Source organism: Ictidomys tridecemlineatus, chromosome 1 (assembly GCF_052094955.1).
Source record: "Ictidomys tridecemlineatus isolate mIctTri1 chromosome 1, mIctTri1.hap1, whole genome shotgun sequence".
NCBI classification, from domain to species: Eukaryota; Metazoa; Chordata; class Mammalia; order Rodentia; family Sciuridae; genus Ictidomys; species Ictidomys tridecemlineatus.
Window position 1 is genome coordinate 144379647 of NC_135477.1, and position 25220 is coordinate 144404866.

The window sequence follows — 25220 nt, forward strand, 5'->3', positions numbered from 1 at the left end:
CAAATACAAAAAAAAAATCAATATAATCCCATGTATCCTATCAGATCATAGTGGAATAAAGCTTAGAAATCAACGGCAAGAAAAATAATAGAAGCCACATAAACACATAAAGAATGAATAATATGCTTTTAAATAAATAATGAATCAAAGGACAAATGAAAACAGAAATCAATAAGTTCTTATAAATGAACAAGAACAGAGATACAACATATCAAAATTTCTGCAACCATTGGAGAGCCCATCTAAGAGGAAAATATATAGCATCTAGGGCCTACATTAAAAAATTAGAGAAATTCCAAATAAATTAAGCTTGTGCTCCACCTCAAGGCCTTAGAAAAAGAACAAACTAACCCCCAAGACAGGAGCAGACAGGAAATAATGAAGACCAGAGCTGAAACAATGAAATTTAGAAAAAGAAAACAATACTTAGAATCAATGCAATGGTTCTTTGAAAAGATAAATACTATCAAAAACCCTTATGCAAACCAATCAAAAGAAAGTGTAAGAAGACCCAAATCAACAAGACCAGAGATGAAAAAAAGGAGATATCACCACAGATCCTCTGAAATCCAGAGGATTTTGAGAACCTACTTTGAATATTCATATTCCAATAAACTGGAATATCTGGAAGACATTGACAAATTTCTAGGTACATATGATCTGCCAAAATTGAACCAGGAAGATATAGAAAACCTAACCAGACTGATATTAAGTAATGAAACTGAAACAGCAATTAAAAGACTTCCAAATAAGAAAAGCCCAGGACCTGATGGATTCTCAGCTGAGTTCTATCAGACTTTTACAGAAAAATTAACACCAGTCTTTCTCAAATGATGTCATGAAATTGAAAGAGTGAAAACACTCCCAAATACATTTTATGAAGCCAGTATAACCCAGATACCAAAACTAACAAAGATACATCAAGGAAAGAAAACTATAGACCAATATCTCTGATGAACATAGATGCAAAAATCTTTAATAAAATATCAGCAAACTACGTTCAAAAACACACCAAAAGATAACACACCATGATCAAGGGTGTTTCATTCCACGGATGCAAGATTGGTTCAAACTACACAAATCAGTAAATTTAATTCACCACTTCAACCGAAGCAAGGGCAAAAATCACTCATTACCTCAATAGATGCAGAAAATGTCTCTGATCACATTCAACACCCATTCATGTTAAAAATGCGGAGAAACTAGAGATCAAAACTAGATACCTCAATATTATTAAAGGATGTTTATGAAAACCCAAAGCCAACATCATATTAAATGGAAAAAACTAAGAGCATTTTTTTAAAATCAGGAACAAGACAAGGCTATCCACTCTCACCACTTCCATTCAGTATGGACTGCAAAATATTAGCCAAAGGATTCTGTCAAGAAAAAGAAATCAAATGGATACAAACGGGAAAAGAAAAAGTCAAACAATCTCTGTTTGCCAATGATATGATCCTATATCTAGAAGACCCAAAAAACTGTACCAGACTTCTTGAGCTTATAAGTGAGTTTAAAATAGCAGGATGAAAGAGCAACACCCTTAAATTAATAGCTTTCCTAACTCTGACAGTAAGAAACCAGGAAAACTATCCTATTCACAATAACCTTTAAAAAAGCTTGGGAATTAATATAACCAAGGAGGTAAGAGAACTTTATAATGAAAGTTATAGAACACTGAAGAAAAAAATTGAAGAAGACCTTAGAAGATGGAAAGACATCCTATGTTGTTAGATAGACAGATTTAATATTGTCAAATGGACATATTACCAAAAACAATATGCAGATTCAATGCAATACTCATCAAAATTCCAAAGACATTCTTCACAGAATTAGAAAAAAAAACAATTCTTAAATTCATTTGGAAGAATAAGAGACCCAGAATTGCCAAAGCAATATTAAGCAAAAAAAAAAAAAAAAAAAAAGAAGAAGGAGGTATCACAATACTTGATCTGAAATTATACTGCAGAGCTGTAGTAACAAAAACAACATAGTATTGGCATCAAAATAGACACGAAGACCAATGGAGCAGAATAGATGACACAGAGACAAATCCACATATGTATTTTTGACAAGGGTTCCAAAAATATATATTGAACAAAAGACAGCTCTTTTTATAAATGGTGTTGAAAAAATGAATACCTATATGTAGAAAAATGAATTTAAACCCCTCTCTCTCTCACTGTGAACAAAACTTAAATCAAAATGGATTAATATTTTAGCATTATAACAGAAAATTATAACTGCTAGAAGAAAACATAGGGATCATCCCTCCATCACAAGGGTGGTGGCACTGACTTCCTTAACAAGACCCTCAAAGTGCAAGAAATAAGACCAAGAACCAATAAGTGGGATGCCATCAAACTAAAAAGCTTCTGTACAACAAAGGAAATGATTAAGAGCATGAAGAGAGAGCCTACAGAATGGGAGAAAATCTACTCATCTGATCGGGAATTAATATTCAGAATATTCAGAGAACTCAAAAAATTTAACACACACAAAAAAGAAAAGAAAACCCAAATAACCCAACCAATAAATGGGCAAAAGAACTAAACAGAAACCTCTCAGAAGAAGAAACACAAATGGCCAACAAATACATGAAAAAAAATTTTAAAACCCTAGCAATCATGGAAATGCAGATCAAAATGACACTAAGAAGTCATCTCACTCCAGTTTGAATGGCAGTCATCAAGAATACAAACAAAAATAAACGGTGGTGAGGTTGTGGGGAAAAAGGTATACTTGTACATTGTTGGTGGGACTGCAGACTACTACTTTAACCACTATAGAAAGCAGTATGGAAATTCCTCAAAAAACTAGGAATAGAAACACCATATGACCCAGTTATCCCACTTCTTAGTATTTTCCCAAAAGATATAAAATTGGCATTTTATAGCTATATACCCACCTTAATATTTATAGCAGTAAAATTCACAAAAGACAAATTATGGAATCAATCCAAATGCCTATCAGGAGATGAATGGATTAAGAAACTGTGATATAGGACTGGGGTTGTAGCTCCAAGTAGAGTGCTTGCCCACCACATGTGAAGCACTGAGTTCAATCACCAGCACCACATAAAAATAAATAAATACATGGGACTGGGCTGTAGCTCAGTGGCAGAGTGCTTGCCTGGCATGCATGAGGCACTGGATTCGATTCTCAGAACCACATAAAAATAAACAAATAAAATAAAGGCATTCTGTTCATCTACAACTACAAAATAAATAAATAAATAAATACAATAAAGGTATTTAAATATATATGCATATATATGTATATAAACTATGACATTTGTCAGTAAATTGATGAAAATAGATAATCTCATGCTAAGTGAAATTAGCCAAACTCAGAAACTCGAAGGTGGAATGTTTTTTCTCATATGCAGAAATTAGAGTAAAATAAAGAAAAAGAAGCATCATATGATCACCACAATAGATGAAGAAAAAGCATTCAACACAACAACCCTTCATGTTCAAAATATTAGAAAAACTAGGAAAAACAGGAACATTTCTCAACATTGTAAAAGATATCTATGCTAAGCCCCAGGCCAACATCATTCTAAATGGAGAAAAATTGAAAGCATTTCCTCTAAAAACTGGAACAAGACAGGGATGCCCTCTTTTACCACTTCTATTTAACATAGTTCTTGAAACTCTAGCAGGAGCAATTAGACAGATGAAAGAAATTAAAGGGATATGATAGGAAAAAGAACTCAAACTATCACTATTTGCCAACAACATGATTCTATACCTAGAAGATCCAAAAATTCTATCAAAAAACTTCTGAAACTAGTAAATGAATTCAGCAAAGTAGCAGGATATAAAATCAACACCCATAAATCAAAGGTATTTCTGTACATCAGTGACAAATCCTCTGAATGAAAAACTAAGAAACTAGGAAAACTACCTCAATTTACAATGACTAAAAAAATAAATAAATAAAATACTTGGGAATCAACTTAATGAAAAAGGTGAAAGACCTCTAAAATGAAAACTACAGAATGCAAAAAAAAAAAGAAAGAAAGAAAGAAAGAAATTAAAGAGAGCCTTAGAAGATGGAAAGCTATCCCTTATTCTTGGATAGGCAGGATTAATATTGTCAAAATGACCATACCATCAAAAGATCTCTAAAGATATAATGCAATTTCAATCAAAATCCCAAAGACATTCCTCATAGAAACAGAAAAAGCAGTTATGAAACTCATCTGGAAAAATAAGAGACCCAGAATAGCCAAAGCAATCCTAAGCAAGAAGAGTGAAGCAGGTGGCATCACTATACCAGACCTTAAACTATACTACAGATACCCTGTGCTTAAAAGAAGTAGGCCCTAATCTCAATCATGTTGGCTTAGGCCCCCAACTTCCTTAATAAGATTCCTACAGTCAAGAATTAAAATCAAGAATCAATAAATGGGATGAAGTCAAACTAAAAAGCTTCTTCTCAGCAAAAGAAACAATCAATGAGGTGAACAGAGAGCTTACATTTTGGGAGCAAATTTTTACCACATGTACATCAGATAGAGCACTAATCTCTAGGATATATAAAGAACTCAAAAATATTAACACCAAAAAAACCCAATCAATAAATGGGCCAAGGAACTGAAAAGACATTTTTCAGAAGATGATATACAATCAATCAATAAATCTATGAAAAAATGTTCAACATCTCTAGCAATTAGAGAAATTCAAAACAAAACTACTCTACAATTTTATCTCACTCCAGTCAGAGTGGCAGCTATTAAGAATACAAACAACAATAAGAGTTGGTGAGGATGTGGGGGGAAAAGGCACACTTTATACTGCTGGTGGGACTGTGAATTGGTGCAACCAATCTGGAAAGCAGTATTGAGATTCCTTGGAAAAGTGGGAATGGAACCACTATTTGAACCAGTTATTCCACTCCTCGGTTTATACCCAAAGGACTTAAAAACAGCACACTACAGTGACACAGCCACATCAATCTTTATAGCAGCATAATTCACAGTAGCTAAATTGTGGAACCAACCTAGATGCCCTCCAGTAGATGAATGAATAAATAAAATGTATGTTTATGTGTGTGTATATATAAATATATATATTTATATATATATACACACACACACAATGGAATATTATTCAGCATTAAAAGAGAATAAAATCATAGCATTTACAGGTAAATGGATGGAGTTGGAGAATATTATGCTGAGTGAAATAAGCCAATCCCAAAAACCAATGGCTGAATGTTTTCTCTGATATGTGGATGCTGGTTCATAATGGGGATGGGAGGTGGAGCATGGGAGGAATGGAGGAATTTTAGAGAGGACATGGGGATAGTGGAATGAGATGGACATCATTACCCTAAATACATGCATGAAGACATGAATGGTGTGACTCTACTTTGTGTACAACCAGAGACATGAAAATTTTGGGTCTATACATGTTAATATTAATTGAAATGCATTCTGTTGTTATGTATAACAAATTAGAGTAAATACATTTTTAAAAAAGAAAAGGGGTAGGATAATATAAAGAATTAATCAAATATAAATTAATAGGAAAGCTAAAGGAAGTCCAGTAGTGTGGAGAAAGGAGAATGAGAGAGGGGAGGAAGGATGAAATGGAAAAAGAAGAGGAAAAGGGGAATCATAAACTGCAGCTGATTTCTGTGCATATTGGGTTTTTTGGTGTTAATATTTTTGAGTTCTTTATATATCCTAGAGATTAGTGCTCTATCTGATGTGCATGTAGTAAAAATTTGCTCCCAAAATGTAAGCTCTCTGTTCATCTCATTGATTGTGAACTCAACTACTGTGTATAAACTGTAAAGCTCTTTTAATAAAAAAGAGTGTAATAATTTCTATTTATTTTACATTAATATGGAAAATATTTGACTGAAACATTCTGTTGGAACAATTTATATTTCCATTCTGGCCTTATTAAAATGTTTAATAGGTAATTTCAGAACTGTGGGTATGGCCATTATCAAGTTTGAAAGAAATAAAACGGTTGTTTGAAAGAATAATGAATTGAAGTGCTAACAACACATAACTCTTGTTTTTAAATTTATTTACTCATAAACTTACTGAAAAGTTGTGCTTACTATAAGATGTTTTTCCTGGAACCATTAAGAGTTACTTGCCCACCTGATATCTCATTAAAACCTTCCTGTGTATTCCATACAACCAAGGATATATTTTATGTAAATAAAGCACAATCATCAAAGTAAAGAAACTAATATTAATGCCTTTTTAACATCTAACCCTCAGTGGGTCAGTCAGCTTTCCATTTCCATAACTAAAACCTGAGCTAATCTCAACTTAAAAGAAGAAAAGCTTTATTGTGGTTCACAGTCTAAAGAGGTTTTAGTTCATGGTTGGTTGGGCTGTGGCAAGAAAGCATATCATGGTGGGGATCATGAGGCAGAGGTAGTTGCTCACGTCATAGTGGCTGGGAGACACAGGAAAAAAGCGAGAGACTAGAGACCTGTGTTCCACTGTCATCTTTGAGGGCATGCCTCCAGTGACCTAAGACCATTCAGTAGGACCCAGCTTTTAAACTTTCTACCACCTCCCACTAACACCAAACTGAGGACCAAACCTCTAACACATTGACCATTAGGGGACATTCCAGATTCTTTCAAGTTTTTCCAGTTGTCCCTATAGCATCCTTTATAGGACTCATAGATAGACTCTGTTCAGAACTGCATTACATTTCTTGTGACCTATCTTTATTCTCCTTCACTCTAGAGCAGGCCTTCCATCTTTCCTTGACTTCTATGACCTTGACAGTTTTAAAGATTATTTTGTGACATGTCCCCTCAACTTGATGTTTTCTCATTATTAGATTCATGTAATGCAGCTTTTTGTCAAGAAAATAAAAAGGATGCTGTCCTTTTGTCATTTCATCTTGTTAAATGGAACATAAATCTTATTTATGCCATTGTGATGATGTTCAAATTAATCAGTTTATTAATGTGATGTCTGTAAGGCTATTCTATTATAAATTACTCACTTTCCTTTCCTAATTAATTAGTATTTTGTGGGAAAGTACTTGGAAATTATGTAAATATTCTTTTCCTCATTAAAATTTCAATTTGTTCAACATTTAGATACATAAGTATAGACTTGTGATTTTCTATTTTATTTCCTTACTGGCTTTATTATTATGAAGACCTAATTTTCCAAGAGTTGAACAGAGGGCACCCATTCAAGCTGGGTTTTGTGTCCTTTTGGTATGTTCCCATTCTTTGAGCACTTCCTTGACTTTTGGCATTAAAAGATGTTACATTTCTTGTTGCTTTTCTGCCTGAGCCCTGAAGACAGCCATTTACCAAGGAACTCTGGTTCTCTCAGTGCTAATATCCGGATACCAGCTGTACCCATGGTTATTAGGGTTGTGTTAGCTTAAGCTGTTATAACAAAATGCCACAGACTGGGTGTTTAAGCCACAGACGCTTAACTTCATACAGTTCTGGAGGCTAGGAAGTCTGATATTGGACTGCATGATTCTGTTCCTGGTGAGAATTCTCTTCCAAGTTTTTAGATAGCCAGTTACCTTCCCATTGTAGGTGTACATGGAGAGAGGGTGGATATTCTCTGGTGTCTCTTCTTATAAAAGCACTATAATGGGGGCTGTTACCTCACAACCTCATCTGAACCTAATTACCTCCCAAATACTCTACCTCCAAATACCATCACCTCAGGGCTGGCCAACATACAAAGTGGGGAGGGGGCACATTTAGTCCATAGCAATGCTAGAGTGAGGATATATATCTATATAAAAAAAGATAAAGAGCAAAATATGTCTATACACATTTATAGATATTTATTGCACACTTTACAGATATTTTTAATCTATCTATAGATGCTGAAAACCAGGAGTCCATACCAATACCTCCAATTCCAATCCCAAACTACAATTCATCCTAGATTCTTCTTTTTGAATATTTATAACTCCCTTCTCCAACAGTGAGAAACCCAGATCCTATTGCCACAGGTATTATTTTCTTGTTTGATCTGTATCCCTGGGGTAATGAGGTATTCATCTCTGCCTGTCTCCTCCCCGTGTGGATATCCTTCTCAAGCTCTGATACCTCATGCTAGGCACCCCTCCCCTCAAACTCTGCACATCCTTTCTTACAGCACTAGAACTTGACCTCCTCACTACCACCACCACCCACATTAGATACCTTCCCTCTCTCTTTGGACTCTGTCCATGCAAGGCTTCCCCCTGCATAGAATTCCTCCTTGCTCTGTTTGGCTCTGACTCATCATATCATAACTCCATCACTCCACCTATGGTCACCCTCCTCACCTTCCTTGGGCTCTGACAATACTTCTTTGTGTGCAAGAGGCAATCATATTTACATGTAAGTCCACCTGAAGGCTTTGCTTTGGACACATTAATCCTACTAGAATCTGGGTGGGAAAAAAAAAAACACTTATTGGTGCAAAGAGTGACTTGACAAGAAAAGAAAAGGGCACTTTTACATCTAATCTCATTTTGCTTTTTTCTCAGAATAAATTGCTGTGCAGCTTGGCCCCAGAGATCTAAATTATAGATGACCTCGAACATCAGACTAAGGCATTTGCTCTTTATTTGAAGTAAAAAAATAGAGACAATATTTTAATGAGTTTGAACAGGGAAAACAATCATAGTATTGTGAAGAAAACTTTAGTTTCTAATGACCAAATTGAAAAACATCATGAATAGGTTGTACATTAACCATTTTTTTTTTTAGGATGGAGAGTAGAAAGTTAACAAATTTAGTCACAAAAACTGTTTTATAGTTGAAATTTTGCTAAGCTGGGTTAATGGTGAGTAGTATATTTATGTTATTTGGATAAATCTGCCTTGATATTATTCCCTGACTTGTTACTGTCTTGCCATTGACCACAGAAATCAATGTTTATGTTGCTTATATTTATAACAAGTAAGGTATCATAAAATGTAGTGCATATCTAGAATAACTGACTTCATTTAAGTAAGAAAAATGTATGCTTTTCAAAATTCTTTTTCACATTTAAAGGAAAGACTATTAAATATTTGGGCATTTGATGTTTTTAACAGGATAAAGGCATGAAGATTCTATTTAGTAAGCTTTACGTGTATAGGAGACTCTTCACATTCAAAATGAAGCAGAGCCCATCCCTTATGTGTACTAGGTTGGACAAAGAATAGTAAATCATGAAAATATGGCAAGACAAAGGGTGTATGGAAAAGGGACAGTTAATTGTGGAAAGGTAATGGGAAGATCAAGGTTACTCTAAGGTTTGTAGGATTTCTCTTAACCATCTCTGGTGAGTGTCTTTCTCCTGGCATAAGAAGGGAACCTTTCATGTGGAAGTTATATCTCCTACTTTCAAGAATAAAAAGAAAGGTCAGGGGGGCTGGGGGTATAGCTCAGTGGTAGAGCATTTGCCTGGCATGCCTCAGGTATTCTTGCAGTTGCTTTTTTACAAGTGTCTTTAAGTAAAAAATAATCAATGTGCCAAAGCAGCATATCTTGGGGTGGTATACTTGATTCTCTACAAATTCAACATGTAGCCATAAAGACCTACCATTTTACCTTCCAAATATACCTTCATGTTCCTTCCTGTTTCTCATCTTTCCTTTCTCTAAAACTCTCTCTCTACCATGCTCCCCTCAGATTTTACATCACCCTTATATAGCCCAAGCTCTTTAACTCCTCTTACAAAGCCCTTGAAGGTCTGGACCCCACCTCCTTGTTCCATCTCATGTCACCCATCTCCCCTTTACCCTGTGCATTCTGGTCGTGTGGAACTTCTTGACCCGTTCTCTTGCTTCTGAGGCTGTGCATGTGCTGCTCTCTCTGTGTGCAATTGATTTTGGAGAAACACCTTCAGCACTGCTTAATTACTATGGAAACTAAGGTAGAATGAGACTCTTATTTTCAATACACAGACTGGAGGGATCTGCCCACATGCTCTTTCAACTAGGTCAATAGTGCTTGACATCAACTGACTGCAGGCATCAGAGCCCTCGTGGCCTCAGGTGTCAGCTCCCAAGTTCACTGGGCAGATCCAGAGCAGGGTAACATGGAAAACAAGGAGAGAGAAGATAACCATGCAGACAGAAGGCAGAGATCACTGGAAGGGTGAGAAAGGTCCACAGGGGAGCATGAGAAAGGAAATGAAGGAGTAGAAATGGAGAGAAAGGGGGGGGGAGAAAAGCAGTTGAGAGGAAATGTGAAGATAAGGTTACTGAAAAGTGAGATTGATTATCAGAGGAAATATGGAAATAGACAATGAATGTTTCAGAAGAAACAAAAACCTCTTACGTATAAGAATTTGAAGGCATGGAGATATTTTATTGCTTAAAATTTACAAGGCTGGCTTTAAAGAAAACCTCTCTGACCTCTGACCCATGGTCAGGTCTGAGGAGACTATGCTTTGGTTTGTCCACATGCTTAAGTCCACAGCCTCCCATCAATGCTAAGGGAACATCCTCTGGTGAAGCAAATCAAAAGTGAACTTTGGGACTGCATCGTAGTTTGTGGCTATCTTAACTTACATAAGAAATAGGGGGGAAAGCCTTAGATCACATTGCCTTGAGTTTATATAACATTGTTAAAGACTTCTCTGAGGTAGATAGGAGATCTGTAGGTTTTTAGCCCCCATTTTACAAAAACGTAAAGTGTAAAGAAAAAAAAACAGGGATTAAATTGTATACAAATAAAGTCTAGAATGGGAATGTTTTGGCTTAGTTGTCATGTCTTTAATCAGGTGCAACAAAACTAAGCTAATTCCACACGAGAATGACAAAAATGTTTCAGTTGGTCCACATTCAATGTGGCCAAATAAAACCACATTTCAGACTTATTCCCCTGAGTGCAAAACTAAGAACTATGCTCTGGTTTCACTTTTAGTCCTATTTCTCTTCATTTGAAGATTTCCCTTCAGATTTGAAGACTGCCACTGTCTTCTGATATCATTATTTTCACTCACAAGCTTTGGCTGATGGAGTATTGGTTCCACAGGTAAGTGACATGCAAGAGCTGCAGGGCAGGGCCTTCTTCTCCTGTGGCCACCACAAGGGGAATCCTAAGAGCACTTCGTGGATCTTACAATCACTTGTCTTTTTGTGACATCATAAAGTTCAGTACTAGCAAAGTGTGGGTTAAGGTACTTAGTACTGTGGGAGGGAGAAATGGGCAGGAGCAGGCCCATTTCTTGCCCTCAGGGCACTTAGTATGGCTTGTAAAAAATGTCTGCTCTTCCTTTTTCAAACTTGCCTTTCTCTGGCTTCTCTGTCCTCCAGTTAATATTATTTTTCTGGTTTCTGTTTTTTTACACTGTCATATTATGTTCTCATTATTCTTTCAATGTTGGACTAAATAAACCCTAGGGTATTGCAAATCTGTATTTCCCTCAGAAAAGAATGTGCTCTTCATTAATGCCAATGATTTAATATTACATTGGCTTTCACAACACAATAAGCAAGACTTTCTTAGGTAAATTTGTTTTTACAAGGCATTTAAAGTAAATTCTGTGGGTTTATTGCCCAACATGAAGTAAAACTTTCCCCAGAAATACAGCAGGGTTCACAGAATCCTCCGCATTCACTGAGCCTTGGGGCCAAACATGACAACATAGGAGGAACAGGACTCTTGAGTAGTGGGTGTGACCAAAATACAAATAGCATTTGATTTTCCAAACTGACAAAGTATTGGAAATCAAAACTGTGATCAAATAAGATTATATGTGAGAGGCATGCTTAAGAGTCGCCACGAACTATGTGTTTTTCCGAAGCCACTGAGCTATCCTGGCACTTTGCTTTTTGTTTTTCAGATTTTCATTCTTTATTGTCTGTAATTTGGCATGAACTGTGATCCTCTGGTGCTCCTCCAACATGTTACTGAAAAACTGCTGCAGCTGGAAGGACAGAGAGACAAGCCAATCAGTGCAGTCTAACTTTTCACTTACACAATATAAAACAAAGCTCATACCAAATGGCAACATGATTCTGCAAAAGGGTAATAAGAGTAGGAATAAGCAGGAATGTGTATACCTAGATAATGTGTCCCTGGGGAGACTGGTGACTGAGACAAATGTGATGAAGACCATGCTTACCCAGAAAAGTCAAATGCAGATTAGAAGGTTCACGAAACACATCCTAAGCCTCCATAAATATTTACTGAATGTTATATAAGTTTTGTGGACAGAGATACAGTGAGACTCTTTTGTATCTCAAAGGAAATTTTACAATTTCCAAAGTTCAAAACAGGTGTATACCACAAATTTTATTTTTTATTTTTTAATATTTTAGTCAAATTAACAGTTTGCAGATGGCATGATTATATATTTATAAAATACTGAATAACCAACAAAAACATATTAGAACTAATAAAACATTCAGTGAAGTTGCAAGATATAAAACCAAAAAACAAAATTCAATAGCATTTCTAAACGTGAATAGTAAATTATCTGGGGAAAAAGAAAAGCAGAAAAACAACCTTATTTCTGGTAGCTACCAAATAACTAAAATAAATTTAGTCAAAGAGGTGAAAGAACCTTACAATAAAAACTAGAAAACACTGATGAAAGAAAATGAAGAGGGCACAAAGGAAATGGAAAGACTTCCAGTGTTCATGGCCTGGAAGAATCAATTTGGATAAACTGTCCATACTCCTGAAAGCAATCTACAGATTCAATGTAATCCTTATGAAAATACCAATGAGATTCTTCATAGAACCAGAAAAACAATTCTAAAATTTGTATAGGACCATACATACACACACAAACACACCTGAATAGCCAAAACAATCTTGAGTTTTTTTAAAGAAAGCAAGAGGCATTGATTGCACTACCTAATTTCAAAATATATTAGCAAAGTTATAGTAACTAAAACAGTATGGTATTGACATAAAAACAGATATATCGGGGCTAAGGTTGTGGTTCAGTGGTAGAGCGCTTGCCTAGCATGTGTGAGGCACAGAGTTTGATTTATTTACAACTAAAAAACTATTGAAAAAGGAAAACAGACATATCAACCAGTGGAACAGAATAGAGAGGCTAGAAGTAAACCCACACACATTTATAGCCAACTGAACTTTGACAATAGTGCTAAGAACATGCATTGGAGAAAGGTCAGTCATATCAGTAAATACTACTGGGAAAATGAAGAAGCACACACAGAAGAATGAAGCTACATGATGTTTTAATAACAAAGAAATAATAATGGGGGCTGGGGCTGGGTCTCAGTAATAGAGCCACTCACCTGGCACACATGAGGTGCTGGGTTCAATCCTCAGCACTACATAAAAATAAAATAAAGGTATTGTGTTCACCTACAACTAAAAATATGTATATATTTTTTAAAAAAGAAATAATGATGGAGTAGATAAGGAGGAGGAAGATAGGTATGCCCTGATTTGAACATTACATAACATACATGCATTAAAACATCAAAGAGTTACTCTATAAATATGTGTAATTTTATTTATTAGTTTAAAAAAGTTTTAAGAACAATATTTTGACAGTTAAGTCATCTTTTGGCTAAATTGTCTCATTGGATCAGGCCTAGAACTTAGTTACTGGATAGTATAATATTTGCCACAATATTATATGTAAGTCAGACCACAACAGAATGTGATATTCTGAAAGTCTATTTCTGTATCAGTGAGTTAGAACTCAGAACACATATCACCATAAGATGATAGTGTACCCATACCTGCTCATAAAACCCACTTAAACCTTGATGCACTTGAGATTGAGTAGTAATCAGGCTATCAAGTTTAATTACTGTGTATGAAAAAGTTCTAGTGGAAAAGAGATTAAGGATCTAGGAACTAGCTTTTCACTCTTTCCTTCCCTGCCCACACCTGCCAGGAAGTGGGAGCCACATGTCCACAGCTCCACACCACAGGTGGCATGCTGATGATTAGGCTATTGCAGTGTTGGGAGGGTTGGGGACCTGCAGGACCATAGATGGATTCCATATGTGCTTAAGAGCATGTGTAAGGCCAGGCTTCTTGCAGAGTGGAGCATTATGACCAGGCCAGAAGTGTGAGGGTGTATGGAAGCTGTGTGGGTGAGTAGGGACAAGGGACTCAGATGACTTCTTTTTCACTTTCCTTTTTAGTAATTATTCAGTTATTATCGTGTGAACTGACTAATATGTTCTGGTAGGACTGTTGGACACTAATACTTTGACAAAGATATCCATCATAACTAATTTTCAGAATTGCAATAATAACTACTGCTAAATAAATTTTTGTGTATATTCCCAAAACTATAGTAACTATAGTTTTGGAAGTTCGAGGACTGCTAAATTTATACCAACTTTATTCATTCATTTATTAAACAGCACCACAAATTTACTGGTTTCTGTAAAGCCAAAGATGAACTAATATGCATTGGAATATACAAACAAAATCTCAGTCTTGATCCTGGAACCTTCATTCCCAGCATGTTCTGGGTGTGCCTTCCTCCCTCCTATGTGGGGACTCCCTGATACATCAAGTTCTGACAGTTCAGCCTCAAGCCAGCCAAACTCCAAACAAAGATAATTCCTTCAGGAATTCCCTCATGATTACTACATAACAGACTGTTCTCTCTCTCTCTCTCTCTCTCTCTCTCTCTCTCTCTCTCTCTCTCTCTCTCTCTCTTTCTCTTTTTACTTAGGATCAAATATTAGGCCTTGAGGTCCTACACATTTTTTGTTGTTGTTTGTTTATTTGCTTGGGGAAAGTTGAGTTTCCTTTCTTGTTTACACAGCATCTTCATGTACATATTAATATAGTTTCAGGCCATGATGTTTAATTTAATCAGTTTTATTGGAATATAATTTGTGAACAATAAGCTGACCAGTAATCTGTATAGTTCAATGAGTTTGAGTCATGACCTTTGAAACCATGGCTTCAATCAAGAAACAGTACTCATTTTCATCACTCAAAACAATATTTTGACAGTTAACTCATCTTTTGGCTAAATTGTCTCATTGGATCCCTCTTGGGCTAGGGAAATAGCTCCATTGAGAGTACTTGCCTCTCATGCACAAGGCCCTGGGTTCAATCTCTAGCACCATGAAAAATAAAAAAGAATTCCCTCTTGTGTTTTACAGTTCATCCCTCCTTCTGTCCCAGGAAGCCATTGATCTGCCTTTTTTGTCACTTTAAATATTCCTAGAATGCAACAGGATTCTTGTATTCAACATAATCAACTTAAGATTCATCCGTATTTCTACACAAATTCATTCCTTTTGTATTTGTACTGTTCCACTGTGTGGTTATATTACAATTCACCCATTGTAGACATTAAATGACTTCCAGTTTGGGGCTAATGTGAATAAAGCTGCTATGAACATTCATGTATAAATCTTTCTATAGACAAAGGTTTTCATTTTCTCAAGCAGAAACTAGAATTGGAATTGTTATGTCATATGTGTCTGATTAACATTTAAAAACTGCCTGTTTTCCTAAGTGATTATACCATGTTACATTGCCACCCCCAGGCCAGTCAAAGGATTTTCAATTGTTCCATGTCTTTCCCAACTTTCAATATGAGAAATCTAATTTTGCCTATGCAACTGGATGTGAGAAGGTTATATTTGTATGTCTCTCTCTCTCTCTCTCTCTCTCTTTCTCTCTCTCTCTCTCTCTGTGTGTGTCTGTGTGTGTGTGTGTATGTATGTGTAGTGTCCTTTTGTCCTCTTGTAGACATTTGCTTTCCCCTCTCATTTTACTTTCTGATTATAGTATTCTTTTTTTTTTTCCTTCCAGAACTATACCTCTCCCATTTCCAGTGCCTGGAGTTTGAACTGCGCTAGCTCCAAGTTTGGATACATGAGACTGGACCAATCATAGTATCCTAGGCTTTATCCCTCCACAGCTACACACAATAATTAGTGCTAAGACAAATCAAAGTCCTTTTTTCAGGACAGAAACCTGAAGGTGGGTAAGAAAGGATCACTTTTTCTGCAACTGAGAGTGCAAAAATTCATGTAAGTTGGAGCTTCCACATGAAGAAAGCCTGTGTAAGAAGAACTTCAGCCCAGAGGAAAGCAAATACAAGATATGGAAAGCCCTGTGTTAGGCTTCAAGAATACAAATACGGTTGATATTATCTCAGTCCTTGAGGAACTTATGATAACCTCATATGGTCATCATATTCACACACTAATTTCAGAATAATGTGGTAAGCACTATGATAAAGACACTCATAGGATGATTTGGGGGCATGGAGGAAAACAGGGTATAAATCCCATTCATTACAAAATTCCTAGAATATGTGGTTGGAGCAGGATCTTAAAGGGCAATTAGGAATTATCCAACCAAAGCAGAGATGGGGAAGATACCAGAAACAGAAGTTACAATGTTTCTGAAGTCTAGAAAACATAAAAAAATGATAACCTAATAAAATCTGTAAGCACTATGTATACTTGAGGGAAAGTACGTGGGGTATTTGTTAGTCTCTCTTGCTTTCTCATACTCAGTGGTAATATAAGCAAAAGTGAAGCCAGAGAGTAAAGCAGAGGCCAGATGATGAAGGGCATCATGTACTAATTAAAATATTTTTAAAGTTTATTCTAAAAGCTATGAAGAACCACAAAGAATGGATAAATGACTGGCAGCAATGTAAAGGAAGGCATGAGGGGAAGAGCAGCCTGGGAGAGGGAGCCCAGGCCAGTCCACTGTAGCAGTTCAGGTGAGCAAGAATGAAGTCCAACCCTCCATGGACAGACATGTCTATTTCAGAAGGATAACTAAAAACCACTTCCTTTACAGTGATAATACCACCAATGGAAATATAGAGTATAATAATTTAGGTAAGCATGTTATTTTTAATTTTAGCAAATCCAAATAGTATCATAAGTGCTTTCCAAATTATCATATGTTTTTCAATGTTTAAGGTGCTTACCTCCATGATCTGTAGATCTGTACTTATGGTTCTTCCAATTACATACATTAGAGTAACCAGTGATTGTGTTCCATACCTACAAAACAGTAAAAATATGATTCAGGGGTCAAAATTATTTTGCAAAATAAAGCTGTGTTTTGTGCAGCAGATAAATACTAAATGTACAACCCTTATTAATTGCTATTTCCCGAATCCAGGCAAAAACAGGAATGAAGTTCAATTTCATCTTTGAATAGAAAATCTGTTGTATAGAAAGTTCTATTAGCACTAAAGACATTTATAAATACTGAGTTGTGTAACAGTTTTTGAAGTTTTATTTAAATACTAAAAGCTCTTTTAAAAGCAACAACTGTGCTTATTTTTTAATGAGGTAGTTAGAATACATGTTCCATGTCTCAAATTAAGAAAATTTATAAGGCAGTAAATAAACATGTAAATTATGCCCCTTAAAAAGCAATAGTTGGCATAGGGTCAGTTTCAGAACCACTGACTAAAGTACCCTGCACTATATTAAAAATGTTGTATTAGTTATGTTTTTGAAGAGGATTCCTGTCTTCAGATACTCTCAGAATGTTGATGATCACTGAAAACTCAGTCCCATGGCAACCTCCAATAGGCAGGGTAATTAAAAAATGCCCTTCGGTCAGTGTCCTTGAATATCTAACAAGAATAATCTGAAAAAAAAAAAAGCTGTTGCTATGGAAAAAGAGCAGATACATACCTGTCCAAAGTGTTGCTGTAGCTAAAAATGTAAATTAAGGACTTTTGGATGCATTAAAAGAAAGAGAGAAAAATTAAATTAAAATAGGATTATTATAATGGACTGAAAAAATAAATGGTTTCATTGCCTTGATAATTAATACATGCAATTGATGTAGTTCAAAATGCCTACTTGAAATTAAAAATTGTAAGAGTTAATTTTCATATGTTCAAATAAAAGAGAAAATTGAGCTTTTGGTTTTTAGGGTCCCAAGTGTGTCAAGCTATGGCTACTGGAGCAAAGAGAGGACAAAGCAAACAAACCTGTGTCTATGGGGAAAGGGCAAATATCTCTTTGTGCTCCATTTTAAAGAGACAAGTAGAAAAAAACCCCAAAGCATAAGAAATTTGAGTTTCAAAAAAATCAAGCTTCAATCTTAAAGACAAACATAAAACAGAAGAAAACTGTCTACTATGTTAAATGTGTGATTTTCTGCCAAATACAGGAGAAAGGTGACCCCAAGCGATGGAGCTAGGTTTGAAATCATCTTTATCAAATTTCAGAGTGTAAAAAATGGAACATAGAGTTAGATGTAGGCTTTAGCAGATTGAATGAGATAGTGTGTGTGCAAGGCCTACCAGGGTCCCAAACAACTCCACTCCTTCCTGATCTCCTCAATCTCAGGAGTTGTTTTTGAGAAAGACATGATTTACCTCTCTTGAAAATGCATTCTCTTTCATTATTACTAATCAAAAATATATGCATTACCAATAGTTTATACTTCAGAATTCCTATTTATTATAATTAACATGAAGAGCCAATGTATGTCAATAGTTAACCTTTTATTCTTCGTAAAAAGAAAATGGTAGCTGATATTCAATTTTTAGTGTGGGTGCAGTGATTTGGCACTCTAGTATGGTTGACTTTCAGCTTCTCCCATTTCTCATAGTTCTCCCCACTGTCCCTAGCCAGGTCTGATTGCTTGCAGAGAGCATGGCCACCAGGTCATCAGGGAAGCATTGAGGTCTAATCCAGGGCCTGGCCACTGTACTCTGATGACATCTCAGTTTGTTTTTGCTCCTCTGCAACCTTTTCAACCTTGTTTCCATCATGAAATACAACAGAGCAGAAGAGAAAATGAATCCACGATTTCAAGCTTAGGACTTAAGCAGTAGGAGAAATATAACAGCAGTAGGAGAAATCATGTGTTTAGGGAAGAGGAAGAAAGAATGCATTTTGGACCAGTTAGGTGTGAAATTGATTGAATTCTGTATTCAAATAAAACTAGGGTTTTCCTATCAGCCGTGAAGCCCCCTTAACAAGAATGGCAAGGGCATGAATACCACTTTTATCACATACAATAAAAGAGTCACAAAAAATATTATTGTTTTACTCTTACTCAAGTTCTTTCATAGGATCCATCCATAGCTGTTATCTATTGACTTTCTATAACCTAAAAGGTATCTTTTATAAGACAAGGAGTCTCCCTTGGAGTCGGCATTCAAAAATTCATCTTTGATCCAACAATTAACTAAATCCCCCCAGCTGCAAGTGTAATGCCCTGTACATGGGAGTGGGAACAGTTGACCACTCCAGGCCCACAAGAACCAAATTATCTTACTGAATCAAATGTTGAACATATTTATCTGGATTAGATTTCCTGGGAAGAATGCTAGACCTGGCTGAGGGGAGGAGAAAGTCTGTGGACTGCTGTTGCCAGGGTGTTCAACATTTATGACTTTACTCTAGGAGACAACGTCCACAAGACTGCCTGGATGTCATGGTGAAACATGTGCCCATGACTGCTTGAGACAGGGGAAAGATGTACTTAAAACCAGTGTTGACCACTCCATGCCCACCAGGACCAAAGCTAGACATCCTGAGATGATGTTTGTTTTTGCATTAGATGTGCCGACCAGTCCCCCACCCCATGCCGATCATGTCTGCATGCCTAAGCACAGGATCCCAGAAGGATATCACCATACGAGAGTGGTGAAAAGCCCTCTGGTCATACTAATCCTAATTCCAGATCCTACAGCCAGGACCAAACCCATCACCCATTAAAAACTTTTGAGTCTTGGTTAATTAATTGCCTGTAAAATTAATTGAGAATTGTTTTACAGGTGGTTGTGAAAACTTCAATTATTACAAGTATAAACATTTTTTTCATCCTAATCATGGCATTCCAACAGGACTAAAGGATGTTATCAATGTCATAAAGTAGAAAATGACAGTATTGAGAAAGAGAAACTGATTGACATAAAGACTCATAATAAAACAGATATACAATCCAGTAAGATAATATTAATAATAATGAACTTTAAGCACTTATTGTGTGCCGAGTACCTTAAGTAGCATATTCATAAACTATCTTAAACATGATTATTGTTATTATCCTCATGTTAGGAATAAAAAACCTGAAGCTTAGATTTTTAAAAAAAATTGTTTAAGGTCACACATTAGCATTCTTCTCAACTTATGATTGACCTGATTCTACATTTTGCGTTCTTAACTTTATGACATATTATGTCTTTAATGGAATAGTGGGTAGACAGAAAAAACTAAAATCACAGTAAATAAAAGGATAAGAAAAACAATGAAGAGACAATTTCTATAATTCTTAGAGGAATAAACCACCACTTTGCTATAGTGTTCTTTGTAGATCTTCCCACAACCCCCCACCCCCACATTCTACAATTGCCCTATAGCTTTAACACACTATCGGCATTAAGCACAACCAGTATGTATGTGCCTCACAGACACAAGTTAGAAATGAGAGATCACCAGTGAAGACACACAAAATCATATTCCATAGCAGATATTGAAACCCTGTTACAACATATTCAACCTCTTACCCCCAAACTTATCTCCTCAATCCCATCTTCCCTTTTCCAGTGCTCTAAGCTCCAGCAGATCAGTTTTTGTGACCAAATTCAAATAAGCCTCCCAGTCTTGCCTTCAGACATTTCCTGGTGTCAGGTCCTCATATAGAAGGAGTGTTTTTCCCAAACCACCTGTTCCAATCACAATCTATTCCCCACTTCCTCTTGAATCCCCAAAGCGTTTGAGATCTCTCTTTCACAGTATTCATCAGACCTATGTACATATCACTTTACCTCCCCATAAGTGCTTAGACTGAATCTTGACATAAAAAATTTTTAAAAAACTAAGATATTTTGTTACTGGAAAGAACCTTAGAATTTGTCTGATACAACATCTGTCATTTTACAGAGGAGGAAACTAACGCTTAAATGTCAACTAGTACACAAAAAATAAATACATGTTTCAGTTCCAGTTCTGGATGAAAGAACTGGAAAAAAAATGTCTCTCTCATCTATCCTTCTAGAGCAGGGATCTACTGGCAAAAGGTCATTTTGTTGACAATAGAGTATCCTATTATGGTTTGGATCTGGAATATCCCCCCACTCCCTCATGTGTTCAGAAGTAGGGCTTTTAGGCAATAATTGGCTTATGAGGGCTCTGATCTCATCATGTGGCTGAATAAATGATTGGGGGATGGGATCTAGTTGAAGGAAATAGGTCACTGTGAGTATGCCGTAGACAAGTTTATCTTCTCTCTAGCCTCTTTCTCCCTCTATGTTTCTTGGCTGCTATGAAATGAACAGCTTTCTCCACTATATCCTTCCACCATGATGTTCTGTTTCACCTCAGGACCACAGCAATGGAGCTCGCTGACCATGGAATGAACCTCTGAAACCATGACCCCAAATAAACCCTTTCTTCTCTAAGTTGTTCTTGGCAGTTATTTTGGTCACAGCAACAAAAAGCTAACACATATCCCAAGCTTATGTTCAGAAAGACTGTACCTGTAAGAGGCTAAGTATTCAAAATGCATGGAAAACTCCACATTTCTTTTTGCAGGGCTTTTCAAGACTTTACAATGTTAACATACCTTACAGGTTTACAAAAGGGAGGGTTAAAACTGACAATTTTGAAACAGCTTGGGCCATTTCTACCTTGTTCACAGAAGGCATATCAGTGTTTTCCATGAATAACATTCAGTGGAACACACTTGAGAAACCTTAAGTGATCTGTCACATTTTAGAAAATCCAGCATACTTTTTGCACAGTTAATATAAAGTTTTATTTGGCATAATCTTTTTTAACTTATGCTTTTTATTCTATCTTCATCTTTACATGAAGATTGGTGACATGTTAATACTCATGTCAAATATAACAGTTCATAAAGTGATAATTAAATATTCTGATGTACAAAGAAGTAAATATTCCTGTGCCATTTTAAAGATATATAATATTTTTAATTATTAAATTAAAATATTATTTTAGTCATTCATAAAATATCACTGTCTATTCTAAATAAAACCATCAGCAAAACTGAACAAAACTACTATATATAATCTAAACACAGAAAATAAATGTATTTAATGTAGAAAGCAAACTTGTTCGAATCTAAAAGAAATTTTGTAGTAGAATGTGAAAAAGGAGTAAACAAAGATTAATTTGCCATAAATACGGCATCTATTATATTAGTGTGGTGTTTTCTTAAGTAAACAATAGAAATATTCAAGCCATAGTTAAAAGTTCATGCATTTATAATCTAGAAACTTCTTGGAGATAATGATAAGACTCATTTGGAGTTTAAGAAAGGAATTACTAATATGCTCTTATTTAATAGTTACATGGGTCATTTAAATAAATTGACAGATAATAAACTTTTCAGAGAGTAGACTTTAAGCGTCACTAGAATATTCCCAACATTTTTCTGTTCTCTAAATTCTTTTGAGGAATAAAAATTAAAACATACCTAAAGTCACTTAAATTAAAAGCAATTTTTGCCATCTTTAACACCTTTTCAATAGAGCACATGTACAGTGCATCTTCTATTTTTTTTTAAATTTCATTTCAGAATAGTTTTAAATTTATAGGAAAAGTTGCAAAAAACCTTTCATGTGCCTGGCACTCAGTTTCTCTATTATGGTTAACATTTGTACAATATGTTTGTCTAATGAATGGGCTGATTGTCCTCTAATTTTTACTAAAGAAAATAAATAAGAATTTTTTTAAATTAGAAGCATGCCCTTATCATTTATTTTCTCGTCTAGTGACTTCTATGGGCTAAAGAGGCCAATATGAGGAATGCATTATCATAGATGAGAGAGAGAGCAGCAAAGTCCAGATATGTGTTTCAGGTGGCACCATACATTTATTTATGTCAGGATTCTATAAAACTGTTTTGAAGTTTCAATTTGCACATGTGCTGTGTATGGTTTAAGAAGAAAGAATAATGAATGGAGTGGCTGTTTCCCCCTGAGATCAATGCTGTCCAATTAACCTTTCCACAATAATGGAAATGTCCTTTGTATCTGTGCTGTCCTCTAAGCACACTAAACTCTTAAAACAGGGATAGTGTGATTGAGGAATTGACTTTTAAATTTTATTTACTTTCAGTTAATGTAAATTTCCATATATTTGCTAATGGTCTCATATTGGGGCAATGCAGCCTCATGTAATTTTAAATACAGCATCTAATGGTCTCATGTTAAACAAAACTAGAATCACCTGGGAAGCCAGTGAGAGATACAGATTTTCTATACTGTTCTAGAAGATTCTGATTTGAAAAGGTTAGATAGACTTGGGCATCTTCGTGCTTATTAGCCACTCCAGGTGATTCTGAAACATTGCTAAATTTGGAAGTTCTGGTTGGGACTCAGGCTTCCTTCTCTGTGTGTGGACAACTCCTGGGGTTGACCAGCACCACTTCACTTTGAGCCACTCCAGTACATCCTATAAGGATGCTGAGTACCAGGCACTACAAAAGAGTAAGCCTGGGAAGTAACTGTACCCTGTGTCTTCCTCAGGGCCCCAACAGTGCTTCAGAAGGAATGGAGAGTGTGACAGTTTGTGGTGATTACAACTCAGGTCCTCAAGCAAACCATGACACACTTCTTAAATGAGCTATTTGCCTAACATTTTAATTCCAAAATTGCTACCAAAGAGGTCAGCAGGGGATTCTGGAAGAAGAGTCAAGGATGGTAGCTAAAGACAATGACTGAGAGCAAGCTGAGCAATGTTGAGAGCCACAGCCGAAGGGGCCCCAGCAAACTTTCAGACTACCAGCTGGTGATTGGCTCACAGCGGCCCCAGCAACTTCTAGCTGATTGGCTCCTCTGCGGTGATGCTCATTGGGCTGTTTCCCTGCCCTTTCAGACCACGGAGCTGCTCATTGGGGGACATTTTTGGCTCTGCCCATGTGACCCAGCCAATCGGCCTCAAGAGCAGGAGGAGTAGGGGGAGGTTGAGAGGCTTGTGGGAAGCCGGTGGTGGCAGTTGGGCTCTGAAGGTTTTTCCTGAGGAGCAGTTTTGTTTGGTGTGTGTGGTTCTAAAAATAAAGTTCATTTCTTATGACAAGTGGCTCCTGATTGTGCCCAGCCAGACTGTGGCATTTGGTGGCCCGTATGGGGAGCGACTGAGGGTAAGTGATAAGGTAAACTGCTCGCCCCTGAGGGCAGGGCGAGAGGATGGGTAGCCATTTTAAGATTCCTCTTTTGTTTTGCTTCACTTTTGTTTTAAGTTGCCTGTCCCTGGAGATGAGTGAGATGGAAGAAAAACTGCTCACATCTGAGGAAAAATTATTTACGTCTGAGGAACAGATAGGGAGAAAGGACAGATGCACATTTCAGGAGGATAGAAAGGCTATAATGATTTTTTGTTGTTCCATTTTTATTTCATTCTGTCTCGGTTTTGTTTGGCATCATCTTGTTGGGTTGTATTATAGTAGAAATATGGGATCAGAAATTAGTAAAAAACAAACCGAAAGAGTGTTAAGTAAATTGTTAGAGGAAGGAGGCATCCCAGTAAAATCAAGAGCAGTCAGGGCATACGTTGATACAATACAAAAATGTAGCCCATGGCTTTTTAAGGAGGAGTTGTTGAATATATCACAATGGAACCATCATGGTGAAGATTTAAAAAGAATAGAAAAGAACAGCCCAGGGACTCTGCCAGTGGGCACATTGCCACTGTAGATGTTCATATCTTGTTTGCTTAGTCCAAAGCCTTCAATTCAGACAAAAGTAGAGGAAGGAGAAGACATATTGATTCAAGTAAAAGAGAAGGTCTCTCAAGTTAGTCTGAAAGAGGAAAAGATTCAAGTAAAAGAGAAGGTCTTTCAAGCTAGTGAGACAGAGGAAGGAAGTTTAGAGCAGAAAAAGCCATCAGGGGAAAAGTTACAACAGGAGACTGCTACTAACACCCTTCTATCACCAGAGGGCATAAGTGTCCAACCAACAGCACCACCTCCATATGCTGGGAGGCTCCCAAACCCTGCAGTTGATAGTTGGGATCCTGAGACAGGATCTCAAATATTAACATGCCCTGTATTTGAGGCAGGAGGGCAGCGAACTCACCATGCTTTAAATTTCAAAACAGTAAAGCAGTTAAAAGAGGCTGTAACAACCTATGGTCCTCAAGCACCCTTCACTGTAAGCTTGGTCGAATCCATTAACAACTTGAACATGACACCAGCAGATTGGGCTAATATGTGTAAAGTTGTGCTAAATGGAGGACAATACCTGTTATGGAAGGTTGCCAATGAGGAATTTTGCAAGGAGACGGCTAGGCAAAATGCAGCAGCTGGTTATCCTCAGAGAAATCTAGATATGTTGTTAGGAAAGGGAC

General features: G+C 36.4%; 2 protein-coding genes across 2 annotated transcripts in view; both read right to left on the reverse strand.

Annotated features, from left to right (window-relative positions):
* Arl14epl (ARF like GTPase 14 effector protein like) overlaps positions 1–25220 on the reverse strand; it is a 64134-nt gene that overhangs the window by 31123 nt on the left and 7791 nt on the right. The window contains exon 2 of the mRNA XM_078048698.1: positions 16862–16937. The gene's annotated coding sequence lies outside the window, so the exon portion shown is untranslated. The remainder of the gene's footprint in view (positions 1–16861; positions 16938–25220) is intronic.
* The window catches only part of Lvrn (laeverin), an 83811-nt gene continuing 68881 nt past the window's right edge, over positions 10291–25220 (reverse strand). Inside the window, exons 19-20 of the mRNA XM_005339495.5 lie at positions 16862–16937; positions 10291–11875 (exon numbers count right to left, since the gene is read on the reverse strand). Coding sequence (XP_005339552.1) covers positions 11735–11875; positions 16862–16937 — 217 coding nt within the window. The 3' untranslated portion in view covers positions 10291–11734. The remainder of the gene's footprint in view (positions 11876–16861; positions 16938–25220) is intronic.